We start from the raw sequence: 17,113 nt of genomic DNA on the forward strand, positions 1-17,113 counted from the left end.
TCAGAGGGAAGGCAGGGGGTGCTCAGGAGTGGACGCACAGTCCAGCTTCCTCAGGGAAGCCGCCCGGCACATCGACCTCTGCCCCCTCCCCACCCTGGGCTCAGGATGTCCTCCGTGGGTCTCCACAAGGCGGGCCTTCTGCAGCCACCCCTCCCGGATAACGAAGGTGGGGAGTCAGGATGATGCTGGGGAGGCAGAGGGGAGGGACTGGGCGTGCCAGGGTGATGTCTGTCCCCACCACCTGCCTCTGACCCCACAGAGGCCCCTGGAACAACCCCCGATCCTGCTCCTCTCTCCCAAGTCCCAGATCTGGGATGCCCACAGGGCGGGAGACAGTTCGTGGTGGGCGTGTCCACACCACAGAGTGGCTGGGGCCGCCCACTGAGGCTTCTGCTGGTGTTACCTGCACAGTGCTGCAGAGCCGTCAGACTGGCAGGTGAGGGCAGAGGGGACGGTCACCGTTCCCAGGAGGACCAGGGTTCACAGTGCGTTCTGCACCATGAGGAAGCAGCACAGCTTGAGCACACTTCCACGCGTCCCCTGGGGGGACAGCCTGAGCTGGCCTCCCTCCCTCCCTGGACCGTGGAGCCCTCTGTCCTGACACATCCCTCTGGACCTCCCACCTGAGGTCACACCTGTGCACAGCTGGGGGGGCCAGAGTCCAGCTGGGGAGAAAAAGGGAGCAGGTCCTGTTCTTCACAGGCCCCCTTGAGCTCCAGGTGCTGATGAGGGGGACAGCAGAAAGGCACAGGGCCACTGCGCTCCAGCCCTGGGCCCCAGAAGACCAGAAATGGTGAGGAGGATGCTCCCAGAGAGTCCAGGCTGCACCATGGGTCTGAAGAAGCTGCAGCAGTCCCAAGAGGGCCAAGGCTTGGGGGAGGACCCCGCCTCCTCTTCTCCTATCAGGAGGGTAGGCAGACGACCTGCTGAACTGGAGCCATGGTGCAGGATTTCTGGAGACAGTCACTCAGCCTGGCAGTACCAGGCTGAGCACAAGGACGGGGACCCAGGAGGCCCCTGAGGCTTTCCTTAAGAGTGAGGTAAAATGACATGGAGACCAGCCATGACTGACAGCAGGGCAGCCTGGGAGGATGAGAGGCAGTGGGGAGGCAGGCTGCCCTCCTCGGCAGGGACGGCCTCAGTGGATATCGCAGCCACCTGCAGGACGCTCCCAGGCCCACACAGTGACCATGCTAATGGGCAGAGTTGATCCTGCCTGGAGAAGACCTTGGGCATGATGGGGGCATGGCTGCCCACAGGTTCCGTTCCCCTCCGTTCTGGCCAGCTCAGGTTTCAGGGTAGCCCTGCAGAGTCAGGCTGTTCTGCCTGTGGCAGCCTCTGCACATCCTGACACTCCTGCCATGGGGTAGGGGCTGAGGAAGCAGACCCCAGGGTTTTTTTTTTTTAATATTTATTTTTTAATTTTCGGCGGACACAACATCTCTGTTGGTATGTGGTGCTGAGGATCGAACCCGGGCCGCACGCGGGCCAGGCGAGCGCGCTACCGCTGGAGCCACATCCCCAGCCCAGACCCCAGGGTTTCCAAAGATGAAGCCGGAAGGCAGCACAGTCTTTCCTAGCTGTGCTCTGGCTGCCAGACCTGGGGACGGGATTCTGCAACAGAAAAATATGCCTGAGTTTTGGGGCGACCTGCTAGGAAAGCCTCCGTATGTGGGAAGTTCCCCCTCCAGGGGAAGCTGGCCGGAGAAAGCCCACAGACACAAGCAGCATCATCTCCTGCATTTCCTAACAGGGTGAAAACAGGGCTGTCAGAAAGCCCTGGGAGGCACCCAACGGCACAACAGGCCAGAGGCGGCAGGATGGCCCGGCTGGACCCCGGCTGCTCTCGGGAATGGCAGGAGCCAGGGACGGGACTCCTCCCACAGAACCGCCTTCTGTGCTTCCTAGGTCTGCAGGAGGCAGCTGAGCAGTGTTTGGAAGTTCTGCTGTGAGTCCAGTACCTGCTCTGTCCTAAACCTCCAGCTGAATTTGGTCACAGGGACTGGAGGGTTTATGGACCAAGGTTTTGTGGACACCAACTACAAATATCAGCGTTTAGTAGCCCACCACAGCAAACCAGGCGTGAGTTTTCTTGGTATAAGTCTTCTTGCGTTTCCCCTTTCACTTGACAGGATGATAGGGACCCTCTGGTGATCCGAGGCCCCTCTCAAGGGGCAGGAGAGTGTCCTTTTCCTGTTCTCTCTATCTGACACACCAAGAGAACCCGAAGCAGGAGAGGCCTCCCGACAGCAAGCTGCTGCACTCGTGGTGAAGGGGGCGCTGCCCAGCTGCTGGAGAACCCCTTGTTGCGGTGTCCCTGTGTGGCGAAAGTCAGACGGAGATCTCAAGATTCTGTCCCTCCAGATCCCCGCCAGGCAGGCCTGCTCACCTCAGAGTGGGCGTCAGGCCTCCTCCTCTGCACGGACTGCCCACTGCCTGGGGTGGCGTGCCCCCCATCATTCCACTTACTGGCTCTGGGCTGCATGGGGCAGGAGGGGCACCAGACGGGCTGGACGCGGACTTGCTTGTGCAGGTGCAGTCCAGTGAGAGGCCACCTGGCCTTCCACCTCCTGGCTGCAGGGTCAGCCCACCTGACTGGCAGGTGTGGAGGGAGTGACAGGAGCCGAGGCTCTGGGACGCCATCCCCGGCTGTGGGCCACCCAGCTCCCACCCATTTCAGTGCATCGACCCACAGGGAACCAGGTCTTCGACCCCACGGCTGAGTGAGGAACTGGGCATGTTTAACTCTAAGCAACCAGCCAGCAAACGAGAATCCAGGTAAGATAACGAGACTTCCGCGGGCAGGTGCTCATCAGCACCCTGGAAACCAACAGCGGCGGCTCTGCTATTCCTACAGCCCCCAGCAGGTGGTGGTGTCTGACTGCCGTCCACCCAGAAGCCACAGCCCAAGTGAGTCCTGACCTGTGGTATTCCACCAGCTCAGAGCCCAGCTCTGGTGGACAGCCCTGAAGGGGCTTGCTTTCCCAGGATCACTGCCCTCCTCCCTGGCCTGCAGGAGGCCAGGAGCCCAGTGCAGAAGAGGAGAGCGGGACAGAGGCTGTGCACCACGCACCCTGTGCCCAAGCAAGCACTAGCGGCAGGATGTAAAGCCTGCCAGCTGTGGCCAGATGTGGGGGAGAGAAATGTGTCCCAAAGGCCCACGGGTCAGAGGCTTGGTCCCCAGGGCGGCTCTCCAGGGAGCTGGGGCCACATGGAAGGTGGCAGGTCACTGGTGGCATATCATGAAGGGTGCCGCGGGGACCTGGTCCGTCCTCTCCTCCTAGGGCCTCAGGCATGAGGTGAGCAGCTCTGTTCTCCCAGGGAGGCGGGGCCGTGACCCTGAGCAGAAACCTTCCTTCTCTAAGCCGATGATCTCGGGTGTTTGCTATAGTGATGGGAAGGAGACCAAGGGCATGGCAGAAGGCAGAACAATCTCAAACACCTGGGGTGGTCGTGGTGGAAATCATGTTCTAAGGCTGAGTACATGCATTTAATGCAAACTCCCCAGGAGGAACAAATTAGACAATCTTTACAAAAAAGGGTGAGACACAGGTAACCTTGTATGATTTATTTGTCTGCGCCTTACAGTAACTACAACGTAATGCCAGATTTGCCTGTATTGGGCGAACGGTCTTGGGGGGACATTTGAGCAGAACTGTTTTGCACCTAGAGTCTCCTGGTTCAGCAGGAGTGGGCAGCCTGGGGGGTCCCGGGCCTTCTCTGGCTCCTCTCCTGGGAAGCTCAGAGCAAACTCCCAACTGATTTTGCTCCCAGAGAAGCACACTCTTCATAGGGGCACCTGGAGCAGGAGTCAAGGTCACCAGGGACCAGCGAGATGAGCCGTCCTGCTTCCCATCAGGCTGCTGAGGGTTCCCACACCAGTGTGCAGCAAGGGTCTGAGCGAGGCAACCTGGGACCTGTGCTTGAGGACGCTGGCATTCCCGAGCTGCGAGGGCTGCTACTCACAGAGTGGGATCTGGGACCCAGAGGCCGGCTCCTGGGGAGGGAAGGCATGGTGAGCGCAGTCCTCGTGGGCCAGGCTTGAGCAGAAGCACCTTCTGTCAGTCAGCCTGACCCTGTAGGGTGGGCAGCTCGGGGCAGGAGAGCACCGCCGGGGGGCGCAGCTCAGAGAAGCCCTCGCTACAAGTGGGTGAGCGCCTGGGCAGCTGCAGGTCCTCCTGCTCCACGGCAGACCCCAAGGGCTGCGCTCACCTAAGGCACGGGGCACCTTTTCTCCCCTGCTCTGCACATGTGGCAGGAGGGGACTGATCCGGATGGCCCCAGTGTGTGTACAAGCAACTTTAGTTTAGACTTCAGTTGACAACTAACCGCATGTATCTGTGTGGTAAAACCTGATGTTTTGGTGTATTTTACATATCAAGGTAATCAACTTGCCACCTACCTCACCACTTAGTCTTGGAGTGAGATGTTTGTTTAAAAGTCGATTCTTTCAGCAACTGTGAATTCCACAGTATGTTATAGTTAACTACAGCCCACGCCAGGCACCAGGCGGGAGAGATCTCCAACTCACTCCTCCTGACGCAACCGCTGAGCTCCTGACCACATCTCCCACTACCCCTTGCCCTGCCGCCGCTCTCTGCTTCTACAAACTGGAAGTCGGATTCTCAAGGGACTCCTAAGCACAGCATCTCTTGGGGTGGCCCCAAAGGTACAACTGGCAGAAAGCAAATATGGACTGACTTTTCCCATTCTGGTTTAGTTACTCTGTTTTAAATAGCAAATCAATAAGTCGACATTTTTCTCTCTGCTTCTGTGAATTCATTGTCATCATTACAGCCAGGACTCAGATGGCAGTGAAGAAATGCTGAGGGGTTTGTGTGCCTGGAAGCCATTTTCAGTCTTAAGCTCTGGTCTACTGATTCTAATTCGCTGTGTTTTGAAGTGTAGGCTCAGCTTCTGACAAAGCATCCTTCTCCATGAACACACTTTGTGTGAAAACAGAGGGAGGACCTGTGACATCCACCGAGACCACAGGGGACTGGCAGGGGGTCCACGCAGGTGCAGGAAGGCTGAAGGCCTGTACGGGGTCCTGGGTCTCAGTGGGAAATCCGTAGCCGGTTGTCAGCCTGACCAGGCCACGGTGCACCCACCTGCTCTGAGTCCCGAGCTGCAGCCCGGCGCTGGGCCGTCCCCGCTTCCCGACATTTTCCGCGTCCTTCTGCATCTCTCTCAGTGATGGGCAGTGTGGACTTTGCATCTGAACGGGACCTGTGGATCAAGACATGCAGTTACTGGCCTTGGTGTTTGGAGAAATCTGAAGGCTGTGGGATAGGCCAGGGTCTCGGCTGCGTGGACAGCGTGGTGTGTGACTTTCACTGGCCTCAGGTGAGAACATGTGGGGACAAGGACCACGTGGCAGTGATGCTCTCACCAGGGAAGTACTCCACCAGCTCCCCACCCCTGGCCTGACTCTGAGGACGTCCCCTCACAGGAAGCCACCTTTCTGGTACAGGCTCCTTGCAGGGCACTTCCCTGGGCTGCCCCTGCGGGGGGGCACTGGGCCTCCCCTGCAGCTCTGCGCCTCAGGGCAGCTAACTATGTCCCCGGAAAGTAGATTGCTCTCTGCTGACCACAGCCCTGTCCTGCATCTGGAGCCTGGGCGTGTTCACAGAAGGGAGGAGATCCAGGAGCATTCCCAGGCCAATGGCAGCCTGTCTTTCCAGGCAGCCCTTCTGATGGGGGGGGGGGGGCAGCAGCCATTGCAGCACAGGGGCTCTGCCTCCGGGTGGCGCTGTGGGTGGCCCGACTCCAGTGCCTTGCGTCTGAAGGAATCCAGGATCGATCGATCTGAGGCCCTTGTTTGCTTTCTCACAAGGATGACACCTCGACCTTATTTCAGGCCATAGGTTGTCAGTAAATATGCGATATGTCTTGGCATTTTATATTTTTGAGTTTAAATGTTTAACAGCAGTCAGGACCTGAAACTTCCAGAGGCCAATCTCCTTACACATTTTTGCTTTTTACCAAGACACAGGTAAAAGCCCAAAGCCGTCCCCAGGCATCTCGGCCGCACTGGGATCTTGCACCAGCATCGTCAGTTGCGGGTACATGGCACCCCCCAGGCACGGTGCTCTCTGGCTGCTCCCCCGTGAGGGCTATGCGCAGTAAGATCAAGCAGGGACACAAGCACTCCTCTGTGGACAGACCCAGAGGGCTGCCAGGCTGGACAGGCCACTGAGAATCATCCCTAGGTCATGATTTAATGATTTTCTTAGGCAGCGAGGAGATCAAATGTTTTTTAATACTTACTTTAACAGCAAAACAAAAAGATCACATCTGAAGTGTATGCTGCAGAAACTCAGGTAAGCAAATCCTATATAAAAACCAACCCATGGGGCTGGGGTTGTGGCTTAGCAGTAGAGCACTCGCCTAGCACATGGGAGGTCCTGGGTTCTGTCCTCAGCACCACATAAAACTAACTAAATAAAATAAAGGTATTGTGTCCAACCACAATTAAAAAATAAAATTAAAAAAAATACCCCAGTTGTACAAAGCAGTTATTATGCAGAAATGCACTCCAGGAAAGTAGACTTAGCAACAGTTTTCCTACAAGAAGGTCCCCAACACTGGGCATCCCCACCTGATAGTTTGCAAAGCTCCTGAGCACTTTCTGCTTATGTGTGATCTTTTCTAGCCCCAAACACCTGTCTTCTCCTCTTCCCTTGCTGTCTCCCTTCCTGCTGGGAACCGAGGCTCCACTCCACACTGGTTCAGTAAAGGCACTACCCCTGAGCTACCTCTCAGCTCCATCTCTTCTCCTAGAAGGAGGTGGGTTTCTTACCAGTGGGCAGTCAGCACCATGGCACTCTGCTCAGCAGCAGAGGGGAACTTCCTCTAACAGGGCAGCCTTGGGCTCTGCCATGATGGTTCAAGCATATAATGACAATAGAGGCTAGCACTGATTGAGCACCCACTGTGTACTGGGAATGCATTAGATGTCTAGTAGGTGGTATCAGTGACCTTTACAGCAGCCATGCAATCAGATGGCTGTCCTCATATACTCATGGAGCTATGGGGCTCAGTAAGACCCAGTGGCCTGGCCAGCGTGCCCTGTGCCGACAGCCAGGGGGTCCTCTGACTTGGTGGGGCCACTTCCATCTCCTTCAGTGCTCTCCCACAGGAAGTGCCCTCAGTCAAACACAGGAGGTCCAAAGACAGAGCTGCTAGGCTTCTGGAGCACTTCCCACCCTGGAGTCCAGGACCTAAGTGACAGATAACAGCTAAGGTCAAGTCATTAAGTGCTCTTGATCTCACTACCATTTCAAAGACACCATCTGATACTGAGAGACCATTCACTTTTGAAAACTCTAAACTGTAAGGACAACCTCATTCACAAAGCACACCCACCTTCCCTTTGTGGACTGAGAGTTCTCTGTGTAATTTGACAGCAGGGAAAATTCGGACTCTCAGACCCAGCCCCAGCCCTCCCTCAGTAGGGTGCTACAGAGTCAGCTTGTCTTCTTTTCCATTCCCTTCACTCTACGACTGTGGCACAGATCACTCCACAAAGGGCAAGTCGCTCACCTTCTGGAGTCTTCTGAAGTTTAAACCTGAGTCCACCTGCTCCCTACAGGGAGGGGTGCGTGGTGGGAGGCTGTGGGGCCCAGAGGCTTTCCACGTGACCCCCACACCCCGACCCTGAGACGACCTGAGAGAGCAGGACAGATGCCCGGCAGGCGAGGAGGGCGGACCAGAGCTTATGCAGGAATAAAGAAGCCAGGGGTGAGCCAGGCCTGGGGAGCGTGGGGTGACCTCAGGGCAGACAGACAGGCACTTACAGAGGAGGAGCTCTGGCACAGGAGCACAGCCAGGAGATGCCCTCTGGCACCAAGCAGCCTGAGCCACGGGGCACCTGCGTGGCCACTGGAATCTACGGGGACCTGGGTGGTGAGGCCCCGCGAGACCCTCGCAAAAGCAGCACTGGGGTTCTGGTGATGGTGACCGACGTGTACCTTCTCAAATGCTCACAGCTCATACTGCCCCCGCGTCGGGCCAAGAGCCGCATTCTGATCACTGAGTGTGTGCTCCAGAGCCTGGAGTCAAGTGTGACAGAACGCTCCCTCTCACACTCCCAGAGGTGTCACAGCCCAAGTCTCCCTTCTTCCAGACACAGGCTGGCATCTTCATGACAATGACAGGTGTTCACAGAAACACCTGAAAATACGGAATTTCAAGTGAGAACTGAATTCCAGTAAGGCCAGAGCTTTGCAACGTGCACATTCAGTAGAAAGTGTGACAGAGCCAGAGAACTCGCGGGTTGTGTGCCCACAGCCTGTTTAAGTTTTACTGCTTAGCATGGGTCGTGGTTTGCTAAGGGAGTTAATAATTAGTAATGTCTAAGCTTTTAAGAGACAGTGATTCTTAAATATAGGGAGCATTTCCTGCCACTCTCCCAAACGAGACGCTGTTTGAAGATTAGTTAAAGGAACCTCCCCTGAGCAGAGAAGCAACAGGGCTTTGCGGCAGAGAGGGAGAAAACCCTGGAGATTATCAGAGCCACAGCTGGATGGCAGGACCTCTGGGGGACTCTGCAGAGGTGGCACATGGCGTGTCCTGAGCTGAGATCCCACTCTGCCTCCCGGTGGGGGCCAGCAGCTGTGTGGCCTACGTGTGGCATGGTGAGCTGGAAAGCATGTCACAGGGCAGCGTGCGACAGGGCCTGACAGCCTCAGGCCCAAAGGGAAAACAGAAACCGGCTGTCTGGGGTCTGGAGGCTGGAGGTGGAGGCCAGGGGCTGTGAGTAGGCTCTGCCGCTCTCTCCAGCTGTGGTGGTGGACGGCCCTCTGCATTCCAGCCTGTGGATCCATCACGGACCTCTGCCTCCACCCTCACAGGTGCCCCTGTGTCCAAATCTCTCCCTCTCATCAGGACACTGTTCATGTTGGATAGGGGCCACCCTTCCCAAGGTGACCCCATCCCAACAATCCTATCTGCAAAGAGCCTGTTTCCAACTAAGGCCCCTTCTGAGGTTCTGCTGGGGACTTCAGCATGTGCCCAGGGACACAACTCCACCCTCAAGGAGCCCCTTCCTCACAGGACTGCCTGGAACTCACAGCAAGGGTGGCTGGACAGGTCTCAACACTGGCCAGTGCACACTGTCCCCTGCAAACGCGGCCTCTTCCTGAGCAAGTTCCTCGGCCACCCGACTTTCAGCCCATATTAGTTCTGTTAGGAATGTGAATCTTCTAGAAAATGCAGTGGTTGAAAATCAGACACTGGGAAGATCACAGAGTCACATGACACAAAGAAGTCCAGGGCTTGTGACGGAAATGGCGCACTGGCTCTACCACGAGACAGCAACCGGCAAACGGGCGGAGAGCAGGTAAGATAGAAAAGAAAGAAGCAGGCCACGCGTGACCACCACAGACAGGACCCTGTGGCAGCGACGACTCTGGTGACCCGGATGGCTACGGCTCACGGTTGTGCTTTTTAAGACATGCCTGTGTGGAAGGTGTGCAGAAGTCAGCTCAGGCGGCCAGTGTCTCTTGGTGCGCTGGGAATCACCGGAGCCACAGGCTGCTGGAGCCTCAGCCTGACCTACCACTGGGGAGACGAGAGGCCTCCTTGAGGACACCCCCACAGTCCACGCTCGGACGCGCTGCGGGTGCTGCTGGAGACCTGCAGCAAGAGCTCTGCCGGAAAGGGCGTCAGACCCCGGGAAGACCCTCCTGCTTCCCCAAGGAGGAGGTCGCTGGCTCCAAGGAGAGAGGGTGGGCCTCTGTGGGGAGGGTGTGCAGGTGGAGTCCCAGAGGCCCACAGGCACACGCGGGTGCTGCTGGGAGTCGGGGGCGCTGGGGCCCAGCTGGGCGCCTGCGACTTCTCCCCCTTGGCCATCTATCTGTCTTCAGCACTTTCTATGTGAAACGCACAGTGTGTGAGACATCTGTGATGGCCAGAGCTGGTTCTTCAGAGCTTCAGGCGAGCCGCAGCAGGGCGAGGACGGAGCCCGAGTCTCTCCCGGAGGGCCAAGGAAAGGCCAGTCCCGGAGGACCCCCAGCCAGGTTCCTTCACAGAGAACACCCGGACGCGACAGGAGCCCTCAGACTTGCCGTGGGGCCATTCGAATGGCAGTGCTGTCCTCCCCGCGAACACGCGGCTTCACTTACGGCTTTCCATGTGCAGAAGACTCTTCCTCTGAGAACCCTGTCCACAGAGGCAGGACACTACCCAAGGCCTGAGCGTGGCCACCCCACCTTCTCTGCCCATAGCACAACAGAAGTCCCAGAAAGCGGGGTTCGAGGCACGGAATGACTCTGGGCCACTGTGTGTGGGACACCATGACCTGTAATGGCTTCAGGTGACAGGGCAGCTTCGCTGCAGGCCATGTCCAGAGGAGAGAAAACTGCCAGGTCTAAGGAAGCAGGAGAGGGGTGGGACTTACCACCTGCAGATCACGGTCCAGGTGAGGGCTGCCAAGCCGGCGATGAGCAGTGCGCCCAGTGCCATGGAGACCCAGGACGCCCGTGGAAGCCTGCCAGAGTCTGCCGAGGACAGAGAGGGTCAGGGAGCCACCTGGGCTGCAGAAGCACTGCATCTGACCTGGCTCACGGCATCAGCCGTGGGGGCCAGTCACCGGCCCAGAAAAGCCTTGTAGACAGCAAGCCCTGAGCCTCTGGGGCCTGGGAGGAGGCAGGGACAGGGCAGGACCCCGAGAGTGCTTTGGCTTCTGGCCACCTGCCTTGCAGCTGCAGGGTAGAAGGGGAAGGTCCCTGCCAGGCAGGAGGGCGCAGTGTCCTGAGCGATCCTGCCCAGGGAGCCTGGGGTCCCATAGGAAGGAAGTGGGCACAACACGGTTTCTGCAGAAGCCACCAGAAGGTTGACCTGAGGCAGGACGGGCAGCCGGCAGAGACCCAAAGCAGAGGGCCGTGGGGTCTCGCACAGACGAGAAGGCTGGGCGAGGAAGCCTGGCCCCTGCAGGGCTGGGGCTGGAACCGCTGCTGTGTCTCCCCGGGCGGGACCTCCCTGGCCTCATCCTCGAAGGAGGGCTTCTGGCCCCTCAAGGCCAGCTCCATGCCTCTGTGGGCTGTGAGCTGGGGCCCGGCTCTGATGTCCTAGGCTTGCTACTGACTGACGGCTGATCAGCAGTTCCTTCCCGGCTCTCCAGCAGAGTTCGTGGCCAAGGAGAAACCCAGAAAGAGATGGAAACTCACTTTTAAAACTTAGACCCTCTCAGCCAGTATGATCCACGGGGAGTCTGGGCAAGCAGAGGTCAAGCAGTGACCGGTGGGCTGGGACTTTCACTGTGGCAGGAAGCACTAGGTGCAGAGCCTCCGGCGGGAAGGGCTGGCCTGGACGCTCAGCCCTGGCCTGGACGCTCAGCCCTGGCCTGGACGCTCAGCCCTGGCCTGCTCTCCTGCTTGGATGATACACTGCAACCTCCCCGGGTGTGGCCTAGTTGTCGGGGCCAGCCTCCATGAGGTCAGGCAGGCAGCCGCTGGTCTGGGTGGACAGACCGGGGAACTCACCCTGCCTCCAGCTGCTTCCTCTCGGCCTCGCCCCTTCTTCCTGCCCTCTGTCCCCACCCCTTCTTATGGACTCTCAGGGTGTCTCCCCCCTGCAAGCCGGGGACAGTGTGCCTTCCTTTCCACCACCTCCTGGGCTTTCTATTGGGTGGAAAGAGTTCAGGCAGAACACCCCAACTCCCACCCCGATCCAGCTCCCCTCCCTAGGAAATGTTTTACTTGGGGGCGCCACGGAGCTCCCAGAGCCTCTGCAGGCATGAAGCCCGCCTCCCTGAGCCCCAGCCTGGCAGTCCTACTGCCAGCAGGCTGCCCTGCTGCGCCGTCGTTGTACATGAGCGTACACCCCGCCTCTGCCTGCACCCCCATCACCCTTCCAGACCAGCTCCTGAGACAGGGTGGGCCGGGTGGAGGTCATACTCTGAGGCCATTGTCACCCTTGCCTGACGGGCAGGCCTGCCTCAGTCCCACCCCAGCCCCGTGACACAGGGTCCTGCCTGTTGTCTGCCTGGCTCTCAGACACCTCTGGTTCTTGTGGAACACGGAAGAGTGGAGAAACACTGTTGTTTTTTTTTTTTTTTCCCTAAAAATCTTCCTGCCTTCAGTATTCACATTCAGAGAGACCCTCTGCAGATAGTCCTGAGCTGAATGTCCAGGAGGGGCAGATGAGGTGGCTTCTGTTGGGAATGGCACAGAAGTCTTTCCTAGGGCTCCTTAGAGCCATCTCACAGGCTAAAAAGACATGACCAAAAATACAGCAAATATTTCTGAGGCTATAGCAACAGGGAAATTTGAAAGTGGGCCCAAGTTTCCTCCGTGGCCACCTGGGCACACTTCTGAACCAGCTTTCTAGAGTCTCCAAAAGTGCGTGCACCAAGCAGCCCTGAATGCCCTCCTATGTACAGGGTCAGCACGGCTGCGGGCTACCTCGCCAGTCTGCACCTGGATGGTGTTTTAAACAAAAGGTCTCATTAAAAGTCTCAGTGCGAAAGCTTCAGTTTTCTGTACTTTACCCTGACCAGGCGTGATCTTGTTTAAAATAAAAAGAGGATCCATTCAAATATAGAGAAAATGTGATCGAAATTGGAGGCTGAGGAAACGCAGGTTTGAGAGAAGAGAGCAGCTGAGAAGGGGCGTCATGGCCCGAGAGGAGGCTGCCCGAGAGGAGGCTGCCCGAGAGGAGGCTGCCCGAGAGGAGGCTGCCCGAGAGGAGGCCATGAGGCAGCAAGAGTGGCTGGAGGGAGCCAGGGGCACTCCTGCCTTGGGCCGGAGAGCCCAGCAGTGCCAAGCCAGATGCTCAAGCAGCCGGCTCACCCTGAAGCCCACCCTGGTGTGGGCGAGGGGCTGAAGAGGTCCAGATGTGGAGTAGGGGGCTGGCCAGGGGCTGAGTCTGGTCCTGGTCCTGGCACCAGAAGAGTGAAGCATCCCTCAGGACGGGCAGAGTGCAGTGGCTGTTCGCTGCAGAGCCGCCCGCCCTCCCTGGGGTGCGAGGTAGCCTGCCTTCCTGTTTCACTACAGACCTTTCCAGAAGGAAGGCACGGCAGAGCTCTGGGGGATGCCACGGGGGCAGTGTGGGGGCTGGGCATGCCTGGAGGCTTGGGGAAAGGGGACGCGGTGGCTGAGAGGTGCAGGTGGTGAGGCTCAGGGAAGGGGCTCCCGGCATCAGCGTGGGGGCAGAAAGGGCAATGCCTACGGCCCTCTCAGCCCAGGCCAGCAGGCGATGGTCCTGCTGTGCCAACAGCAGCCAAGTCACCTCCTCCGGCCAGACCTTGGCATGCCCTTTCATGCCAGTGGGCTCTTCTAGGCCAGGTCAGCAAGATGCCCTGCTGACCGCTATGTCTGGTGAGCTCCTCTCCGCATTTCCCATCCATGAGGCCTTCTCTCTGCCCTCAGGCTACACATTCACACTCCTGAGTGTCTTTGCTCATGGGAGTGAGCTCAGTTCCACAAGAAGGTCTCTCTCCCCTACTGTGGTAGCTAAATAAAATCCGCTTTAACTCCCCCAGTGTATAGTTTTTTATAAGAACTAGAAGCCAACTGACACACCCACCTCTGCAACTGAGTGGCTGTGTGGCCCTGAGAAAGTCACTCAACTTCTCTGTTCCCCAGACTCCTCATCTGAAAAGTGGGGATTAATCACAGTGCTTCCCTCAGAGACAACTCAGCGGATGATCAGCGGAAGGTTTGCAGCAGTGCCCAGCTGATGGCAGGCCCTCCCTAACCTCTGGTGAGGGTGAACACTGTCCCTGAAGCAGAGCGGAGCGTCACCCTGAAGGACTTTGGTGAGCACCCAGTTCCCGTGGGACAGACAGACCTACAGGCAGACCCCTTGCTGCCCGGGGCCAGGGCAGAGGGGTGTGAGCTTGAAGGAGAGAAGCTGAAGAATCTCTGGACACGCCTGTTTCTGGACAGGCCAGCTGTGTGGCCAACTGGGGTTGACACGGAGTGGGAGCTCTGGGTCCCAGCCCACGCGCACTGGGCACAGAGCCCCTGGGTGACAGTCTCTTGCTAGGCAAGGTGGCCTCAGGCCCCACCCTGCCCCCCGGCAGCAGAGCTCAGAAGCGCTCTCCTGACTGACTGCGCTGAACACGGGGTGCCCTCGACACAGCCAGGAGGCGCTCACCCACGCAGGTCCGCTGGTCCTCGCCCAGCACGTAGGGGTCGGTGCACACACACAGGAAGCTGCCCTTGGTGTTCCTGCACTGGGCAGAGGCGTGGCAGGGCGGGCGCGTGAGGTCTGCACACTCGTCCACATCTGGGAAAACAACGCGAGGTCATCAGCCGGAGGAGAGCGGCCCTCCCTGCCCCGGCCCCTCCAGCAGGCAGCCCGGATTCAGGCCCAGCCCTGGTGCAGAGGACCGGGGCTGCCACCCTCAGACCCCAGTGCCCACCTCTTGCTGGCTGACGCCCACAGGGAGAATATGGGGAGGTGCACAGGCTCCTGTTGGCCCTGCTGTGCCTGCCCAGCCCGGCAGGCCGTGGTCCAGCAGTGCCGACCTCCCTCTGCACACAGAGCCTCCGCGCATGCCCACCCTGTCCCCCAGCCTTCCACATCTCTTCAGAAGCAGCCAAGGATGGACACTGGACCCCAGGCCAAGCCCTTTTCTGCCCTGGCCACCAGCACTGGGTTCAGCCTGGCCAGACTCCTTCTGAGTCAAGCACATGCCAAGACCCGTCAGAGACCCGGTCTCTGCTCCTCGGCCCACGCCCAGGCCCAGGCGTCCTGAGGCCCCAGCGACGGCCTTTCCCTGCCACGCCCAGCTTCACTGCCTGCTGGTGGCCCTCGGTGGCCCCTGCAGTCCCTGCACAGTGGCTTGGCCTGTCTCTCCTCATTCCCTACAGGTGTTGGGCGTGGGACGAGGCCCACCCTCAGTTCAGCTTGACGGCACCTGAAAGACCCTGCTCCAAATAAGGCCCCTCTGAGGTACAGTGGGTCAGTCCCTCTCCAGAGGCACCCAGCTGGGTCAGGCGCTCTACGTAGTGACCTGTCCACCAGTCAGAAGCACGTCAGGAGCCAGAGCGCTGCCCCCGGCCTGGTGTTCCTCACCAAGGAAGAGCAGCAGACGGCAGCGTCCCAGCCCCTGGAGCCCTCTGCAGGCGCCCTCTGACAGGGCCCCTGGGTTTTTCACGAGGAGGAGCAGACTGTGTGCCAGGATCTGCATGCAGACGGCGGTGGAGGCATTGCCCACCTCGGCAGATGTGTGCTAGTGTAAACCTCATTTTCTGTAGCACTTGGTCACTTTCATTGGTTGCAAAACCCTTTGACAACAATCAGTGAAAAAGCCACTGGCCGACAGTTTTTGTCTGTGGAGCTCAGTGCTGAAGCACCTAGGGTCCTGACAAGGACCTGTTGGTTCTGTCGGTTCTGCACACGGGTGGATTTCAGTGAGAAGGAGGCTGGAGTAGAGAAGACCCTTGTTGATTTCCTGCATCAAGCATTCAGCTGTTCTTGTGAGGTCCTGTCACAGCAGAGGACACAGTGACAAGTGGATTGGCTTAGGATCTGCTTGACCATTCATGGCCATCTACCGTAAAAGTGAACGGTCCTTCTATCAGGCACTGAAGAGTCTACTTTGTTCCCGTGATTCTTGATTTAGAGACTTTCAGTGCAGGAACAAGGTATGGTAAAATAGCTGGGTATGTAAGCGGGTGCATTTATCGCATGAGTTTTTCATTGTTGGGCCTTTTGTAATTTGTTTGAAGAATATGACACTTTGATTATAAGTGTCGTAAGACAAAACCAGAGTTGTACAAACAGAAGTCGGCACCTCTCCCTCTCCCCTGCCGTCTCGCTCTGCTGAGGTAATGACGTGAGCGAGCTCTGGGGTCATGCCACGCTCTCTGCCCTTTCAGGAAGACGTTAAGTACATGGCACACACAAGCCTGTGTCCCTGCTTTAGAGGACGTCAACAGGTCTGCTCGCGCACTTTCCTCTGTGACTCACGTGTTCTTGGTGTACGCCGTGGCTGAGGCTCTAGGCTGGCCACCTCTGTCAGCTGGCTCTGCAGGACAGCTCTGGGGTGGGAGTGCAGACCCGCCTTCGAGCACTCGCCACATTGACAGTGACGGGCAGGGGCCCTGTTCTCCACTCTGTGCCTTCACCGAGGGACTAGTTGACCACCAGTGAGCTGACCACCCGGCCATCCTCACCAGGCCCCTGGACACCCGGTGGCACACAGAAACTTAGCTCCTGGGGAGCAACTGGATTTCCAGCAGGTCAGTGGCCAGAGCAAGGAGAGGGTCAGGACTGGTCCAGGGTCTCTGATTCACAGGCAGTGTCCCCATCTCCCAGGATCTCCTGGAAGAGCCTGGCTCGGGTGGGTTCAAGGTGCTGCTGGCCGCAGAGCCCCCATGAGCACTCACTCTGCTGGGCGGAGGCCACGATGCCAAAGGCTCTGATGCCACAGGGCACCAGGCCCGTCCACCTACGGAGCTGGCCCACTGTGCCTGGCAAGCAACCCGTCTGAACTTCAGGGAGCCTTGATGGTCGGGGTGAAGACCCAGGGGGAAGCAGAGGAGCGGCTGCGTGTCATCACATGGTCCAGCAGGAAGGTGCGCACCAGGAGCTAAGACAGCAAAGCCACGTGGACTGCAGGCCAGCCACACCCGGGCGACGGTCAGCCCAAGGAGCTGCAGGGTGGTTCCCTCGAGAGCTCGGGCACCTTTTCCCTTGGCTCCTCACAGAACCCCTGGAAAGAGCTTGGCAGTCAGAAAGCCGGGACGGACGTGCAAAGTGCGCAGGTTCTCACACTCGGGGAAGTGAGGCGAGCCTGCGTCAGCACACCAGGCAGAGCGGCTCGGGGGAGCCTGGTGCACGCCAGCTTCTCCTCAAGACGGCCTCCCACGTGGGACGCCACAGGGTCCTTCCAGGTGCCTCGTGTCGGCCACTGAGGGCTGAGCCGCAGAGCGCAACGGTCTGAGTGATGAGGACCCAGGAGGGGCACGTTCAGGTCAGGTGGGCTTCTGCAAAGGGAGCTTCCTCAAGTGTGTCCCCGGAGGAAATGTCCTTGTCCTGTTCTCTGGGCACAGGCAGCCCCTGCAGCTCTCCAGGTCCATCATCTGTCATGCCCAAACCCCGATGGGCCAGGGGTCTCTGCCTGAGCCTCCCCAGCTCACTTCCTGCGGGTGTGAAT

General features: G+C 58.5%; 1 protein-coding gene across 1 annotated transcript in view; it reads right to left on the minus strand.

The window, feature by feature from the left end:
- Window positions 1–3,553: 3,553 nt before the first annotated feature.
- The window catches only part of Tpo (thyroid peroxidase), a 43,632-nt gene continuing 30,072 nt past the window's right edge, over window positions 3,554–17,113 (minus strand). The window contains exons 13-16 of the mRNA XM_046431972.1: window positions 14,104–14,235; window positions 10,403–10,502; window positions 5,112–5,229; window positions 3,554–3,997 (exon numbers count right to left, since the gene is read on the minus strand). Of these exons, the coding sequence (XP_046287928.1) occupies window positions 3,959–3,997; window positions 5,112–5,229; window positions 10,403–10,502; window positions 14,104–14,235 (389 nt within the window). The 3' untranslated portion in view covers window positions 3,554–3,958. The remainder of the gene's footprint in view (window positions 3,998–5,111; window positions 5,230–10,402; window positions 10,503–14,103; window positions 14,236–17,113) is intronic.

Source organism: Marmota monax, unplaced genomic scaffold (genome assembly GCF_021218885.2).
Source record: "Marmota monax isolate L192 unplaced genomic scaffold, Marmota_monax_Labrador192_F-V1.1 WCK01_AAM20220418_F8-fsc00633, whole genome shotgun sequence".
NCBI lineage: Eukaryota > Metazoa > Chordata > Mammalia > Rodentia > Sciuridae > Marmota > Marmota monax.